This window comes from Pseudonaja textilis, chromosome 1, assembly GCF_049901715.1.
Source record: "Pseudonaja textilis isolate UNSWEBS1 chromosome 1, rPseTex1.2, whole genome shotgun sequence".
In the NCBI taxonomy this organism is placed as follows: Eukaryota; Metazoa; Chordata; class Lepidosauria; order Squamata; family Elapidae; genus Pseudonaja; species Pseudonaja textilis.
In genome coordinates this window covers 321,833,741-321,850,449 of record NC_141990.1, presented here as the reverse complement: position 1 = coordinate 321,850,449, position 16,709 = coordinate 321,833,741, and the positions used below count along the sequence as shown (strand labels likewise).

The 16,709-nt window shown below is 46.9% G+C and overlaps 1 protein-coding gene across 1 annotated transcript in view; it reads right to left on the bottom strand.

Moving 5' to 3' along the window:
- The window catches only part of LOC113453481 (disintegrin and metalloproteinase domain-containing protein 10-like), a 29,695-nt gene that overhangs the window by 1,216 nt on the left and 11,770 nt on the right, over positions 1-16,709 (bottom strand). Inside the window, exons 8-15 of the mRNA XM_087922665.1 lie at positions 15,605-15,764; positions 14,006-14,166; positions 12,867-13,038; positions 10,774-10,918; positions 9,405-9,588; positions 6,255-6,354; positions 3,283-3,503; positions 349-445 (exon numbers count right to left, since the gene is read on the bottom strand). Coding sequence (XP_087778791.1) covers positions 349-445; positions 3,283-3,503; positions 6,255-6,354; positions 9,405-9,588; positions 10,774-10,918; positions 12,867-13,038; positions 14,006-14,166; positions 15,605-15,764 — 1,240 coding nt within the window. The remainder of the gene's footprint in view (positions 1-348; positions 446-3,282; positions 3,504-6,254; positions 6,355-9,404; positions 9,589-10,773; positions 10,919-12,866; positions 13,039-14,005; positions 14,167-15,604; positions 15,765-16,709) is intronic.

Here is a 16,709-nt window from a genome sequence, read left to right as displayed (position 1 = left end):
GGGGCCAGCCAGCGGCACAATCTGCCAGTTCTCCAAAATGCGCAGAATCGTAACAACCGGTTCTATAGAACCGTTCTAAACCGGTAGAATCCAAACCCTGCTGCCAGGGGACAGTGGAAAAAAATAAGTTTGATCCTATTCGACTCCGAGAAGGTTCGTGGAGGTGACCTTACAGAGTTCAAAGGTCACGGCCTTCTGGGGAAATCTGGGAGTTGAAGTTCAGGCCTCTTAAAAGTTGAGAAGATGGGGAAACTGCACTATCTGCTCAAACCTTTCCTAGCCTAGCTGGGTGCATTAAAAAGTAAGCACATTTTCACACACACACACACACACACACACAAAAGTTACCTGGTTTACTGCTGACTGTCCGTCCGAAGAGGAAGACAGTGCCAGCCATCATGGCTGCTAAGGTTAAAACCACCAGAAGGATAACACACCAATGTGTCTGCAAAGAGAAAACACACCAACGCACAATTAGCGCCAATGGACAAGAAGCACCTAAAGCCAATTCTTCTTGGCAGATCGGCTCTTGATAAAATGGGTGACATATAAACTGAATGAACGAATGAATACATAAATAAATAAATACCAGACAGCTTCAGCTACTGGACAGTTGGGGAAAAAAAATTAACTGGAAAAAAAAATACGTGGGGATGGTGGGATTTGCCCCGAGGATGCTTTCCAGGTAGTCCTCGACTTACGACCATCATTTAGCCCCCAAATTTCTGTGGCTAAGCAAGACAGCTGGCTAAGTGGGTTTCGACCCGTGTTAGGACCTTTTGGGCCACGGTTGCTAAGTGAATCACTGCGGTTCTTGATAACCCGTTCATTAAGCGAATCTGGCTTCCCCGTTGACTTGGCTTGCTTGCAGAAGTTCGCAATAGGGGGACCGTCGTAAATGCGAGACAGTTGCAGAGCGTCCGAATTTTGATCACGTGACCACAGAGGATGCCGCAACGGTTGTAAAAACAGTCATAACTCACTTTTGGGGGGGTTCTGTTTAACTTTGAATGATCACTGAACAAATGGTCGTAAGTCGAGGAGCCCGCCTGTACTAAGCTATGGACGAAGTTTGGATGTTTGTCTTCAATTATCAGCCCTTCCAGGTAAACCGACAGGAAACACAACTATATAAACTAACTAGCTCGATACCCGTGCTTTGCTACGATAGTATGTTGTAGGGCTTAATTTTGGGGGAAGAAAATAAGGCGGGGGGGGAGCAATTCTGCCTCTGCCGACCAGCATCCATTGGTATTCATCTGGCTCGCGTCCTGTCAGGGTGAGAGAGTTGAGGGCTGTTTGGAAACTGAAACAGTATTTGCTGTGTGAACAAGAAGACAGCGAGGAGCCTGGGCGTGGCTTAGCACAACTGTTCTGTACTAAAGCTGCTTGGTGCTCCGAAACTGAAAACTCCTCTCCTCTGCTTGTGTTTTGCATTTGGAACAGATTTCTTTTCAGGTGGGGAGGGGGAGTAGAACTCCTTAGCATCAGAGCGTGTTAATAATAATAATAATAATATAGGAAATACTAATTGCTCTGATGATGGTCATTTAGAAAAATCCTTTCTTAGTGAGCACCTAGAAGCCAAGAGGAACATAACAGGCCAAATTTCAAGTTTGTAGGATTTACGGGTTCTGGAGATTTTGTGATGATGCATGAGGGGTATTTGGCTTTTATATCTATAGATTCTACTTTATTGCAAGTCTACCTTAACAGAATATTGCATGTCTGAAAGGACAAATCTCTCACTGTCTCTTTTTGTAACCTGGTCCTTCCAAAATTGCTTCCTCTGACGGTTACGCATCTGTGGGCTCCTCCACCTTTTATCTGATGGTTACCTGGGCTGTATCTTTTCCCTCCATTCTTTAAGATTTGTTTCAAAGGTGGTTTTTCCAAAAGACAACTGGACTTCCTTGGGTTTTTTTTTTCCTCCTTTGAAAACATTTCGCTTCTTATCCCCAGAAGTTTCTCCAGCTCCTCAGAACTGAAGAAGCTTCTTGGATGAGAAGCAAAAACATTTTCAGTATCAGCCCTGGAGCCATTTCCGCCCCCTGGCACCTCCAGCTACTCTTCATTCAGTTTCTCAAATTTTACTAGTTTGTCAAAATATACAGAAACAGAAAGTAAAATGAGAATAACGGGAAGATAAGGGAGGAGAAGGGGAAGAGGAAAAGAAAAAGTACAGGATAAAAGGGAAATGAAAAAGAAAAAGCGTCAACATCTTGACTTTTTTTCGGCACAATAGAATAATAACGTACAACGTCAACTTTTTGGCTTTGGCAGAATAATATAGATACTCACCATTTCTATAATGACAAGCCTGTTTCTTTAAGATCGGCAAAACCAAAAATTTAAATTTTCATTTCCTCCCACCACCCCCCGACCTCGAGCAAAAAGTCCAGAAGCGGTTTCCAAATAGAAAAGTGAAACATTTTCAAAAGAAGAAAGGGAAACAAACCGCCAAGAAAGTCCAGTTGCCTTTTGGTTTTTTCCATCTTTGGGATAACTAGGACCTGGATGGTTGAACATCTCCATAGACCAGAGGTCACCAACCTTTCGGATCTCAGGAAACACCAAACTCGTAATTTTAAATCCCGCGGACCAGGGACCCTGGGAATATCCCCCAAAAAAGTCTGCAAGAAAATTCCCTGCCCCGATTTCTTGCCAAGATCATTCTTTTATTTCGGATTGCAAGATACCGTCTCCAGCTCCATTCTCAGGGGGAGAGGGAAAGAGAGAGAGAGAGAGACTTTTGGCTTCGTGCAAGGAAAGCAGCAGAAGCAGCCAAAGTCTTTCTCTCCCGCCAAATTCCGCCAGAAAGGAGTCTTTGCCGGCGCAGCCTCTTGGAGCAGGAGGCCTTGCAGAGTCCCCAAGACTCATTTCTGGCGGAGTTTGGGGGAGAGAAAGAAAGACTTTGGCTGCTTTCCTTGCGTGCAGCCAAAAGCAGAAGAAGAAAGAAGCGGAAAGAAGTGGCCCGGTGGCCAGGCCAGGCGTGTGGGGTGTGTGGGGCAAGTTCCCCCCCCCTCAGCCCTTTCCCCCCTCCCCTCAGTACCGTGTTCGCAATGCAAGCAACGCAAGCTTGTGTTCCTGCGGGCCATGTGGGTGGCACAGCCTTGTGTTCCCACACAGCCTGGATTAATTGCTTTGGGGATGACATTTCTCTGCGGACCACCCAAATTTTCTCACGGGCCACCAGTGGTCCCCGGCCCATTGGATGGTTACCCGCCTCCGTAGACCTCCTTCAAGGTCCTTCCCACCTCCATCCACGCAGGATGTCCTCACCTTCATCCAGCCGGCCGGGTCCTCCATTTCGATGAAGTCCAAGATGAAGTTTTTCACCCTGGCGATGGGGCCGTCTTCATCTATGAAACGGCAGGTGTGGAATTTGTCACAGTAGCCCTTCTTGTCGCCGCACGGCGAGCCCGGGAGGAGCGGGATATCCGAACTGTTGAAGACCGGGTCCCAGATCTTCGAGGAGGTGCGGGTGCAGGTTTCACCTTGCCCTAGAGAAGCCATTGGGAAGGGGGGGGGGGTAAGAGAAGAATAAACGCTTAAGAGTTGGCCGTCTCCAAGGCAAGCGCGACGCGGTTGAAGCTCCCCAGGATCTGGGCGCAATGCAGCAAAGATGAACCTGTTGTTGAGAATAGGCCAACATCTGACCGCTGAAGCTGGTTTCCAGTCTTATATCTAAGGAAGAGAACATTTGTAGCTCAAAGTTGAACTGTGGAGCCTGGTGCTTTCTCTGAGCTTGGTTTTGTTGCAGACGTTTCATGACCCAACTAGGGAACATCATCAGTGCTAGAAGGGAGTGAGATTTGTGGAGAGGAGGAGGAGGAGGAGGAAAAGACTAGCAGTGATAGAAGAGGATGAGCTTTGTAGAGAGGAGGAGGAGGAAGAGAAGAAGGCCTGTGGGGTCTGGCGCTTTCCCTGAGCTTGGTTGTTTCGTTGCAGACGTTTCATGACCCAACTAGGTAACATCATCAGTGCTAGAAGGGAGTGAGATTTGTAGAGAGGAGGAGAAAGAGGAGAAGGCCTGTGGGGTGGGTGCTTTCCCTGAGCTTGGTTGTTTCTTTGCGGACGTTTCATGACCCAACTAGGTAACATCATCAGTGCTAGAAGGGAGTGAGATTTGTAGAGAGGAGGAGAAAGAGGAGAAGGCCTGTGGGGTGTGGTGCTTTCCCTGAGCTTGGTTGTTTCTTTGCGGACGTTTCATGACCCAACTAGGTAACATCATCAGTGCTAGAAGGGAGTGAGATTTGTAGAGAGGAGGAGAAAGAGGAGAAGGCCTGTGGGGTGTGGTGCTTTCCCTGAGCTTGGTTGTTTCTTTGCGGACGTTTCATGACCCAACTAGGTAACATCATCAGTGCTAGAAGGGAGTGGAATTTGTGGAGAGGAGGAAGAGGAGGATTGTGGGGTCCCTGGTGTTTTGTCTGAGTTTGGTTGTTTTCCTGCAGACGTTTCATGACCCAACTATCGTCAGTCCTAGAAGGGAGTGTGGTTTATTCTTCGTTTATATACCAGTGGCTTGTCCTGGCCAAAATAAGAGAATAAATAGAGCAAACTTGCACCCTCCCTTCTTTTCCCTCTCCATGTAGCTCTCAAATTACAATGGTTCATTTGGTAACTGCTCCAAATAAACCACCACAGGAAAAAAAAAGTGACTTATAACCAGTTCTTGCCCTTGAGGTTGTCACGGTGTCCCCACAGTCACGTGATCAAAAATTTGTGGCAACCCGCGTGTATTTACGATGGTGGCAGGATCCTGAGGTCACCTGATTGTTTTATTCCACCATCCTGGCCAACTTCAGACTAGCAAAGTCAATGGTGTGAGTGTGTGTGTGTGTGTGTGTGGAAGAGGACCTGGATTCACTTAAGGATGGCAATGCTTTACTTAACAATTCCAGTGATTTACTTAACTGTGACAAAAAGGTAAATTCAGGTGTGACTAACGAAGGAAGTGCTGGTCCAATTGTGGGCGTATGTTGAGGACTAACTGTATAGTACTGTAGTGTGGAATGGCTGGCTGGGGAATTCTGGGAGTTGAAGTTCACACATTCTAAATTTGGCTCAGGAGTTCTGGGGAATGAAGTAGCCCACCCATCCTAAAAACTGGAATTCTGGGAGTTGAAGTCCCACACATCTTAAACTTGGCTTAGGAGTTCTGGGAGTTGAAGTCCACCCATTTTAAAGTTGCCAAGGTTGAGAAACCCTGATCTATCTATCTATCATCTATCTATCTATCTATCTATCTATCTATCTATCTATCTATCTATCTATTATCTGTCTATCTATCTATCATCTATCTATCTATCTATCTATCTATCTATCTATCTATCTATCTATCTATCTCTATCTATCATCTATCTCTAGATTAGATTAGATTAGATATATATAACTAGAGAGATCTTTAAAGCACTATAAAGCGGTATGTAAGTCTAAGTGCTATTTCTATATATATATAAAAGCGAAAGACCACTCACTCATCGTCACAAAATCTTTAGAACTGTAAAGCCTACAGACTTGAAATTTGGCACGTCTGTTCCTCTTGGCTTCTAGGTGCTCACTAAGAAGGGATTTTTTGAAATGACCATCAGAGAGTATTTTCTATATTATTAACACGCTCTGATGCTAAGGAGTTCTACTCCCCCTCCCCACCTGAAAAGAAATCTGTTCCAAATGCAAAACACAAGCAGAGGAGAGGAGTTTTAGTTTCACAGCAGCAAGCAGCTTTAGTACGGAATAGTTGAGCTAAGCCACGCCCAGGCTCCTTGCTGGTTCCTTGCTCACACAGCAAGTACTGTTTCAATTTCCAAACAGCCCTCAACTCTCCCACACACTGACAGGACACTAGCCAGATGAATACCGATAGATGCTGGTAGGCAGAGGCAGAATTTCCTCCCTTATCTTCCTCCTCAAAAACTAAGCCCGACCACATAGTTTCATAGCGAAGCACAGGTATCTATCTAGCATTGTATAATGGAAAGCTAACTCTTCACCCCATTTCCCAAATGAAGGAATTAGGAGGCGGCTGTTTTCATTTAACGACCACTGCAAAAAAACATTGTAAAATCAGGTTGATCATAGGACCAATGGTGTTTTACCCTTATTATGACTTAACAACCATAACGGGCAGGCTCATTGTTACGGTAATAACTTATAAGACTATAAGACTATAATTCCATGCTGAATGAGTAAAGGTTTTGTGGATTCCTTTTGCACAGTCACAAATGTTGGGGACGCGGTTAGGCACCGACCTGGTAGCTGGCAACAGAGCTGGCATCTTCCTTGCAGAGAGCTGGAGCCACACTGGCATTCCTGCAGCCCATGCTGGAGGCAGAGGGACCCTTCGCAGAGCTGGAAGGCAAAAGAGAGGGTTTTTTTTTTGCCAATCGTGCTCCGCTTAACGGCCGTTTGAAGTTAGGAGATCACATTTAGGTCTGGTTAACAACTTTGGGATTCGGCCGTTACCACTGCGTGATTCACTTAAGCGCCTTTAAAAAAAAAAGCTGTCCTAAAATTGGCTCCGGTTGTGGTGGGTGCCTTGACTTAGGATGGAAATTCTGATGCTAATTGCGGTTGTAAGTCAAGGACTATCAATCTGTATCAAATAATGTACTTCTAGGATCCTGGCTAAACTGTTGAAAAATATGTCCAAGGCGTCACGAAACCGTTTAGTTTATTGCCATCGCACCTCGTACAACGAAATCAAACACCAGCTTCGGTGCACATCATGACCATGAACACAAACACACAACCTTCACCCTCCACACATTGAATTGAAAAACCCTGACACCGCACCAACACTGCACTATACAGTAGAATTCAACAGAGCTGCTGCCCTGGGATAGAAGCTGTTTTTCAGCCTATTTGTGCTTGTTTTTATTATCCGGTACCGTATGCCAGATGGTAATAGTTCAAAAAAAAAAGAGTGCCCAGGATGAAATGGATCTTTGAGAATGTTTTTAACTTTCTTAAGGCAGCGGGAGCTATAAAGCTCTTCCAAAGAGGGGAGAGGGCAACCCATGATCCTCTGGGCAATGACGTTAACCCACTGGAGTGCTTTCCTATCTGCCCCTGTGCAACTGGCAAACCATACAGAGGTGCAGTGTGTTAAAATGCTCTCTATGGTGCAGCGGTAGAAGGTCACCAGCAGTTTTTCATTCAGTTGTTTGTTTCCTGAGAAGCCTCAGGTAATATAATCTCTGCTGGGCCCTTTTGACCAGTGCTGCAATGCGGGCACCCCCAGGTCAGGTCCTCTTTTAGGGTAACACCCAGAAACTTAAAACTGGCCACTTGCTCCACTCGGTCTCCATTTGATAAGCAAGGGCTGGATGTCTGATCGGTTCCTTCAAACAGCGTTGGAAGTGTGAACAGGAAGACTTGGATATTTCAAAGGTCCTTTTTTTCTTCTTCTTTTCCTCAAAAGGCAACTGCATTTCCTTTGTTTTTCCTGGAAGATGTTTTGCTTTTCATCCAAGAAGCTTCTTCAGCTCTGACTGGAGGGTGGGGAACGGAAGGATTTATACTCCTTGCAGACACAGCTGGTCATTTGCATCCTTTTTAGGGAGCCCTTGAGGCCACTTGGAAGTTTATCTGTGTCCTCAGGGTCACCTGAGTGGTGCAAATGGGTGTGGAGCTTTTTTGGAACTGCTGAAAGACTGGAGATAGATGATGTCCGATCCCTCTGCCTCTGTTGAGTGAGGGCTCTTCAATTTTGGCACAGATGGCCTCTTTGACCCCTCTTTCAAACCAGCGGTTCTCTCTGTCCAAAATATGGACTTGGTTGTCTTCACAAGAGTGAAGTGTTTTGTGTTTTAAATACAGATGGAGGACTGATGGCTTTGTTCTACATTGTGCCATGCGTTGAACAGCCCTCTTTCCACACAGGGATACGACATCCTCTATCTCCACTTTACAACATAGACCTTTCGGCAGTTCCAAGGAGGCTCCACATCCATTCGCGCTAGTCAGGGGATCCTGAGGACACGGATAAACCTCCAAGTGGCCTCAACGACTCTCTAAAATGGTGCAAATGACCAGCTGTGTCTGCAAGGAATATAAATCCTTCCGTTTCCCACCATCCAGTCAGAGCTGAAGAAGCTCCTTGGATGAGAAGCGAGACGTCTTCAAAGCAAAACCAGGAAGTCCAATTGCCTCCTGAAAAAAAAAAAACACCTTTGGGATAATAACCAAGGCCTGGATGATTGAGAATCTCCAATGAAGACTTTTCCCCCTGCACAGTAAATTTTTTGGAAAATTAATAAAATTGCTGGGTACAAATTCATCAAGCAATGCAAAAGATACCTATAGGTAGTCCTCAACTATTCATTTAGTGACTGAAGTTACAACGGCACTGGAAAAAAAATGAGCTTTTTTCGCACTTAATGACCGTCGCAGTATCCCTGGGAATCACGGGATCAAAATCTGGGCAAATGGCAACCGGTATTTATAAGTGTCCCAGGAATCACCGTTTGTAACTTTCCCAGCCGTTCTTCTGACCGCACGATTCACTTAAACAACTGCAGCGATTCACATAACGACTGCGGCCAAAAAATGTCCTCAAATCCAGGACCAAAAAAAAAAAAAAAAAAGGTCATAAGCTCAGACTGTTCTTAACAACTGACTCGGTTAGAAACGAAAATGTTGGACACGGTTGTGGTCATAAGTCAAGGACTACCTGTCCAGCTTGATTCGATCTCAGGAGAAAAAATTTTCCTCCAATTGCCAACAAAACAGCCATCAACCTCCAAGGGATCATTTTCTACCCTACCCCTCTGGTCAATAGAATAGAATAGAATACTTTATTGGCCAAGTGTGATTGGACACACAAGGAATTTGTCTTGGTGTAAATACTCTCGGTATACATAAAGAAAAGGTACATTTGTTAAGAATCCAGAATCATAAAGTCCAACACTTAATGATAGTCATAGGGTACAATCAGCAATCAAATCATACTAGGAAACAGTCAATATAAATCATAAGGATACAAGCGACAAAGTTACAGTCCTACAATCACAAGTGGGAGGGGATGGGTGATAAGGAGTGATGAGAAGATTAACAGTAATAGTAGTGTACACTTTAGTTGAACAGTGTTGAGGGAATTATTTGTTTAGCAGAGTGATGGCTTTCGGGGGAAAAAACTGTCCTTGTGTCTAGTTGTTCTGGTGTGCGGTGCTTTATTGCGCCGTTTTGAGGGAAGGAGTTGAAACAGTTTATGTCCGGGATGTGAGGGGTCTGTAAATATTTTCACAGCCCTTTTTTTTTTGACTCACGTTAGGGTTAAGCCAGTTTTCCTCACCCTTGTGCTTCTTAACTCGTCGGCGGTAGACTGCTCTTGAGCCTGGAGGCTCCCTTCGGATGCAAAGTTCACATTAGCATTTCTGGATGGCCACCAGGGAACTTACCCCGTTCAAACACAGGCGGAGGCCGAGGCTGCAGGGGGTGAAGTTGGCTTTCGGTAAGGGCTCCAGACACGTGGGGCTTCCTCCTGTGCAAAGGCTGCCCAAAGCACAGTCATTCTCTTCCTGGCACGGTTGTCCCCGAGGTTTCAGGACACAATTCTGGTCACAACAGGGTCCTTGACTGGGGCTGTAAGAGGGAGGGTAGGGAGGGTTAGGGATAGGTAGGTAGGTAGGTAGATGATAGATAGATAGATAGATAGATAGATAGATAGATAGATAGATAGATAGATAGATAGATAGATAGATAGATGATGGATGGATGATGGATGGATGGATGATAGATGATAGATAGATAGATAGATGATAGATAGATAGATAGATAGATAGATAGATAGATAGATAGATGATGGATGGATGATGGATGGATGGATGATAGATAGATAGATAGATAGATAGATAGATAAATAGATAGATGATAGATAGATAAATAGATAGATGATAGATAGATATAGATGATAGATGATAGATATAGATAGATAGATAGATGATAGATAGATAGAGATAGATGATAGAGATAGATAGATAGATAGATAGATAGATAGAGATAGATGATAGAGATAGATAGATAGAGATAGATTAGAGATAGATAGAGATAGATAAATAGATAGATAATAGATAGATGATAAATAGATAAATAGATAGATAGATAGATAGATATAGATAGATAGATATAGATGATATAGATAGATAGATAGATAGATAGATAGATAGATAGATAGATAGATAGATATAGATGATAGATAGATAGAGATAGATAAATAGATAGATAGATAATAGATAGATGATAAATAGATAAATAGATAGATGATAGATAGATGATAGATAGATAGATAGATATGACAGAGAGATAATAGATGATAAATATAGATAGATAGATACAGATAGATGATAGATGATACAGGCTTGCCAGCCTTGCTGGCTGCAGAAGAAAAGGACCTGCAAGGCAGGGGTCGGGATGTGCCAGGCCTGGCTACAACTGTCCAAAAGTAAGTAGTAGGGCAGCTCTACCCTCCCATCCCCAGCATGGCTTAATTTTTACCCGTCCACTCTGCAGAGGGCGGGATCTTAATTAGGGCTTATTTTGGGGTATAGGGCTTATATTGGGCGCACGTGTAAAAATCAAGCTAGGACTTACTTTCAGGGTAGGCCATATTTTGGGGAAATGGTAGAGATATATGACAAAGATGAGACGATAGATAGATAGATAGATAGATAGATAGATAGATAGATAGATAGATAGATAGATAGATAGATAGATAGATGGTAACCTTTATTGTCATGTAAATAAACAATACCAATTCGTCACTGCTACCTGCACTCTGCTCCTGGTTTCAACCGGCACTGAATTCCCCTCGGCTCCTCAGCACCATAGCAGCAGGCGTCCTCATTGTCGCTCCCAACGTCGCATTCTTCTCCTGGATCCACAATCTGGTTCCCACAGATGGGACGGTCAGATTCTGGAAAGGAAGGTGGAGAAGAGTGGAAACAGTGCTATTCCCAGGAGAAAGTTTGCAAAGTTTGCTCGATCATTTGGGTGTTGGCCTGGAACAGAAGTCAGGCCATCCCATATCGGCTGCAGTGGGTGTTAAAAGCATAGCAGAGCCTCTGTGCTCTGTGGCAGTCTACCTGCAAGACTTCACAGCTAAAAAAGGGAGGCTTGATTTCATGGCTTGCGTCTCAGCTTCTCAAAAGCTGTGGTTCTGTTGTTCTATCCTAGGCCTCCCCAAAAAGCACTAAGTCAATTCTGAATCCCCCTCTTTGATTACATTAATTGTGAATTTATTTCATTCACAGTCAGCCCACGGCTTGGCAAACAGTCTTGTGAAGGTGTACTAATTAGCTCAGGCCTTTATCAATCCTGGAATGGTGCTGGGTAAAATTCCACACTCAGTGCTGACAAGGAAGTCCTAGGTTACACAGACAAATCTTCACGAGGCTGGGACGAACCAACGAACGAGCATGTTGTTTCCTACAAAAGCCCCCTCCATTTTTGCTTTTCTTTTAATCCTGATGGGAGGGGCCATTCATCGTCCACCTGCGGCCATACTCCCACGTCGACGCTGGGTTCTTAATTGTGCCCTCCTTTTGTCAACTCTGCGCATGCACAGGCTGGGAACTGGTTCCAGACGCTTCCCCGCCTCACTGCTGTCCGAGCCCCGAAGGCAGCTGATGACTGCCAGCCTGCCCTGGTCCTATCTTTGCCTCTGATGCAGAGCCCTCCTCCGAGCCTTCCTCAGCCTCCAAAAATGGCCTGGGTTCCACCCCAACCTCCTCACTACTGTCCGACTCTGCTGCCAGTGCCGCCAGCCGTGGCAGGCCATAACAACTGCGAAAAATACTGCCAAGCCTCCCTGGGAAGAGAAAGTCTACCTTTGAACTCCCGTTGATGGGAGCCATAACAGACCCTCCATGGGCAGGGATTGTCTACCCATATTTGTTAGTCAACAACAAGATGAGGATTATTGTCTTCCAACTTGGCATCACATTGGCCACAGTTGTTTAGATCAGGGGTCAACAACTTTTTGGACCTCAGGGACCACCGAACTCATAATTTTAAATCCCGCGGACCACTAAATTTTGACTGACGGTGGCTTGCTGACATTTTCCCAGGGTCTCTGCAGAAAGCAGCACAGACCCTGGGAAAATCCCCCGAAAAGTCTGCAGGAAAATTCCCCGTCCCGTTTTCCTACCGGTCAATCATTCTTTATTTGGGATCACATGATACCGTCTCCAGCTCCGTTCTCAGTGGGGAAGAGAGAGAGAGAGAGAGAGAAAGAGAGACTTTTAGCTTCATGCAAGGAAAACAGCAGAAGCAGCAAAAGTCTTTTTTTTTCTCTCCCCCAAACTCCACCAGAAATGAGTCTTTGTGAGACTTGTTGCACCGACGCAGCCTCTTGGAGCAGGAGGCCTTGCAGGGTCCCAAAGACTCGTTTCTGGTGGAGTTTGGGGTAAGAGAAAGAAAGACTTTGGCTGCTTTCCTTGCATGCAGCCAAAAGTAGAAGAAGAAAGAAGCAGAAAGAAGCAGCCCGGTGGCCAGGCCAGGTGCGTGGGACGAGTGGGGCAAGTTCCCCCCTCTCCGCCCTTTTCCCCCTCCCCTCACTACCTCAAGTTGTTCGCAATGCAAGCGACACAAGCCTTGTGTTCCCACGCAGCTTGGATTAATTGCTTTGGGAGTGACATTTCTCTGCAGACCACCAACATTTTCCCATGGACCACCAGTGGTCTCTGGCCCACTGGTTGGCGATCACTGTCTTAAAATGCCCAAGGCTAGGAAAAACGATCCAGCCACTGAGAACCTAATCCAGGATCCTTGGAACTCCCGGCCACCAGAAATCTATAATCTTTTCAAACTGGGTTTTTGTTCCACCATCTCAAGGATTCCAACCCGCGTCGGATTCTGCGAACCTGCGAAACAACGATCCTTCTTGCGCTCCAGAACATTTGAAATGTAGGCGATGCTACACGGAGAGAATTTATCGTTATTGAATTCGGTCCCGTCTGTGGCGTAATTGAACATCAGGAATTTCCCCCGGCTGGTGTTGAAATCAAAGCGGGAACATTCTTTGCTCTGGTCGTGCTGTAAGGAAAAAATGGCAGAGAAGGAGACCGGGGTGGACTCAGACGATCCAGAATCAAACTTTTCAAAATTGACAGCAGGGGGGTGTCAAACTCAAGGCCCGAGGGGCCAGATCCAGACTGAGGGGGTGCTTAGATCTGGCCCATGAGGCCATCTTGGAAATAGCCATTGTCCGGCTCACAGTGCCGGCAAAAAATGGCGCTCAAGAAGGAAAAAAACTCAAGAAAGCTCCGTTTTCGCTGGCAGAGCAAGAGGGGGCTGCTGGCGGTTCACAGGGTTTGGGAGAGCCCCTTGCTAAGAATCTGCACAGTTCAGAGAACCCCCAAACCCCACTCCTGGCTGGCCCCTCCCCTCCTGCCCCTCCCCTCCCACGAGTCCCCACGCGGCCCGTTTTGGATGCAGGTAAGTTCAAGGTGAGTGTGGAGGCACAGGGAAGGCAATCAACTGGACGTTCACGAAGGCCAGAAAGAGGCCCGTTTCCAACTTCCAGAGAGCCTCCGCAGCCCAGGGAGGCCGTTTTTGCTCTTCCCGGAGGTTCGAGGAAAGCCTCCAGAGCCCGGGAAGGACAAAAACGCACTTCCACCACCGCCGTGGTGCAGGAGGCAGCCTAGGCCACACCCACCCAGCAACCGGGCAGAGAACCAATTGCTACCATTTTTGAAGCCCACCCCTGTGTCAGAGGGCTGCAGGAGGAGGTCCCGGCTAAAAACGGAGCTCGTTGCGGGCTGTGCACAGTCCTCCCGAGCTATGTTTTCGCTGGCAGAGCGTTGCAGAAGGCCGTGCTAGCTGAAAACAGAACTCGGGAGCCCATTTTCGCTGGTTGAGTGCTCGGTCCACTACAGGGACCTTCAACACGAGTGACTTCAAGGTGGCCGTACGTTCCCCCCACGTCAGATGCTTCCCTCAATGAAATTGAGTTGGACACCCCTGATTTACAGGATGGTCACCCAGAAAAAGGAAGGCTCACGGGTGCACCCAGGCTGTGGCCGAATTCATGTGCCAGGGTGATGTGGATCATCCGCGGAGGGAGCGGCTGGCCATACTTCTGCAGCGTGATCAGGCCCGTGTTCAATGAGGCTTCTTTCTCCTGGAAATGTTGATATTTTGAGCAAATCCCTCCGAAGTCGTCTGCAAATGACAATCACAGTGAAGAAGGAAAGAGTGAAGATGTCTACTTGCACACAACCAACCATCCTTGGTAAGGCCACACCTGGAATATTGCACCCAGTTTTGGTCGCCACGACATAAAATGATGTTGAGACTCTGGAAAGAGTGCAGAGAAGAGCAACAATTGTGGGATTGGACACCAAAACATGAAGAACAGTTGCAGGAACTGGGCCTGGCTAATCTGGTGAAGAGAAGGACCGGGGAGACAGGATAGCAGTCTTCCAATATTTGAGGGGATGCCACAGAGAGGAGGAAGGGGGTCAAGCTATTTTCCAAAGTACCAGAAGGCAGGACAAGAAGCAACAGATGGAAACTGATCAAGGAGAGAAGCAACTTAGAGCTAAGGAGGAATTTCCTGACAGAGAGAACTTTTAAGAAGAGATTGGACAGCCATTTGTCTAAAATGGTTTAGGGTTGGACTAGAAGTCGTCCAAGGTCCCTGTGTTATTCTGTATTCTATAAATGTTCAGAAGAGAAGAACTAGGGGTAATAGACAGCAGTCTTCCAATGTTTGAGGGGCTGCCCCAAAGAAGAGGGAGTCAAATTATTCTCCAAAGCCCCTGAAGGCAGGACAAGAAAAAATGGATGGAAACTAATCAAGGAGAGAAGCAACCTAGAACTAAGGAGGAATTTCCTGACTGGCAGAACAATTAACCAATGGAACAACTTTCTTCCAGAAGTTGTAAATGCTCCGACACTGGAAGTTTGTAAGAAAGGGGCGTGCATAAGCGCACAATTGTGCCTACCGTCCCTGTCCTATTGTCCTCAATTATTCGTACCCAGTTCCAGGGGTGGGATTCAACTGGTGTTACTACTGGTTTGGTGAGAATGCATTTTGCATGCACGGACACAGCATTTGCAAAAAAAAAGGCTCAGGTGTGCCACCCGGACAGCTGACAAGCGCTGCGCGCAGATGCGCAGTGTTTGAAAATCCTCTTCTTTCCTGCTTTTTCAACCTCGGTTGTGCTGCGCAAAGCAGCTGAGTTGAAAAAGCAGGAAATAAAGGACAGCCAAGAGCCTGGGCGGGCGGGTAGGCCAAACGGACAAACCAAAGGCTGTTGCAGTGAACTGGTTCGGTGTCTGCTGCTCTTCAGAGCTACTGGTTCTATAGAACCGGTCCAAACCGGTAGCATCCGACCCCCTGCTCATTTCCTGTATTTATACATGTTTATTATCTTGTAAGCTATTGACAAATAAAAATAAAATAAAAATAAATAAAATAAAGTAATTAGAGAGCACAGTCCTTGACTTATGACCACCACTGAGCCCAAACGTTCTGTTGCTAAGGGAGACATTTGTTAAGGGAGGCGACGAAGCTGTCGCTGCTCCATGTCAGGCCCGTTTGCTGTGGGAGATGGAAGTTCCGGTGGGCAGATCAGAATCCCGCAGCGCGTCTCACCTGGTTGCCCATTGAAAGCAATGCCAAGGACGCCACTGTAATCCCGGTCGGTCAGCAGGTAAGATAAGCAGTAACTGTTCCAGTTGGCTTTGGAGTATAGCATAAGTAACATCTCCGGACTGAGGAAGGGGGTCTCTGAAGGGTCTCTTTCTTGGACGATCTGCAGAAGAGGGACAATCCCAAAGCAGGAACGGATGACACAGAAGAGATATCGCTCCCATGGGCTCAATGATCACTTACATAGTCCTCAAGGTACAACCACAAGGAAGCCCAGAATTTCAATTAGGAGTTATTTGTTGTGGCCTGTTGGCTGCCGGTCACTCCAGCAGCTGAATCAGAGGAGGAGGAGGGGGAGGAGGAGGAGGAGGAGGAGGAGGAGGAGGAGGAGGAGGAGGAGGAGACGTGAGAGTCAGGGGTCAGCATCAGGACAATCTGGGAGCTCCGTGGAGGAAGAGGGAATGGAGCTGGCAGAGAGAGAGAGACGGAGGGGGAGAGAGAGACGGAGGGGGAGAGAGGGATGAAGAGAAAGAGGGAGGGGGAACAGGAGGGAAGGAGAGAGAGAAAGAGGGAGAGCGACAGAGGGAGGGAGGGAGGGAGAGGGAGGGAGGAGGAGTGGGATGGAGGGAGAGAGAAGGAGGGAGACAGAGACAGAGGGAGGGGGAGAGAGGGATGAAGAGAGAGAGGGAGGGGGAAGGGAGAGGAAGGAGAGAGAAAGAAGGAGAGAGACAGAGGGAGGGAGGGGGAGAGAGGGAGGGAGGGAGAGGGAGGAGGAGTGGGAGGGAGGGAGGGAGAGAGGGAGAGGGAGGGAGAGACAAACAGAGGCCATCCATCAGTCCTCAGATGGAGAGTCAACAGCCCCCAGGTCTGGAGGTGACAGATGAAGAAGAGGAGGAACAGCTGAGTCCAGTGCCTGATGCACAGATGCGCAGAAAGCAGAGGAGAGGAGAGCAGTGGAAATCTATGGGCCGGTCCTTGGGATGGAAGAGCCACTGCAGCTAGCGAAGGCCCCACCCCTCCCTAGCTCCGGAGATAAAAGGCAGGGGGCAGAGATGAATAGGGATGACAGACATCTATTCATCTCCCTGCCGGACAGATTTGTCAGTCT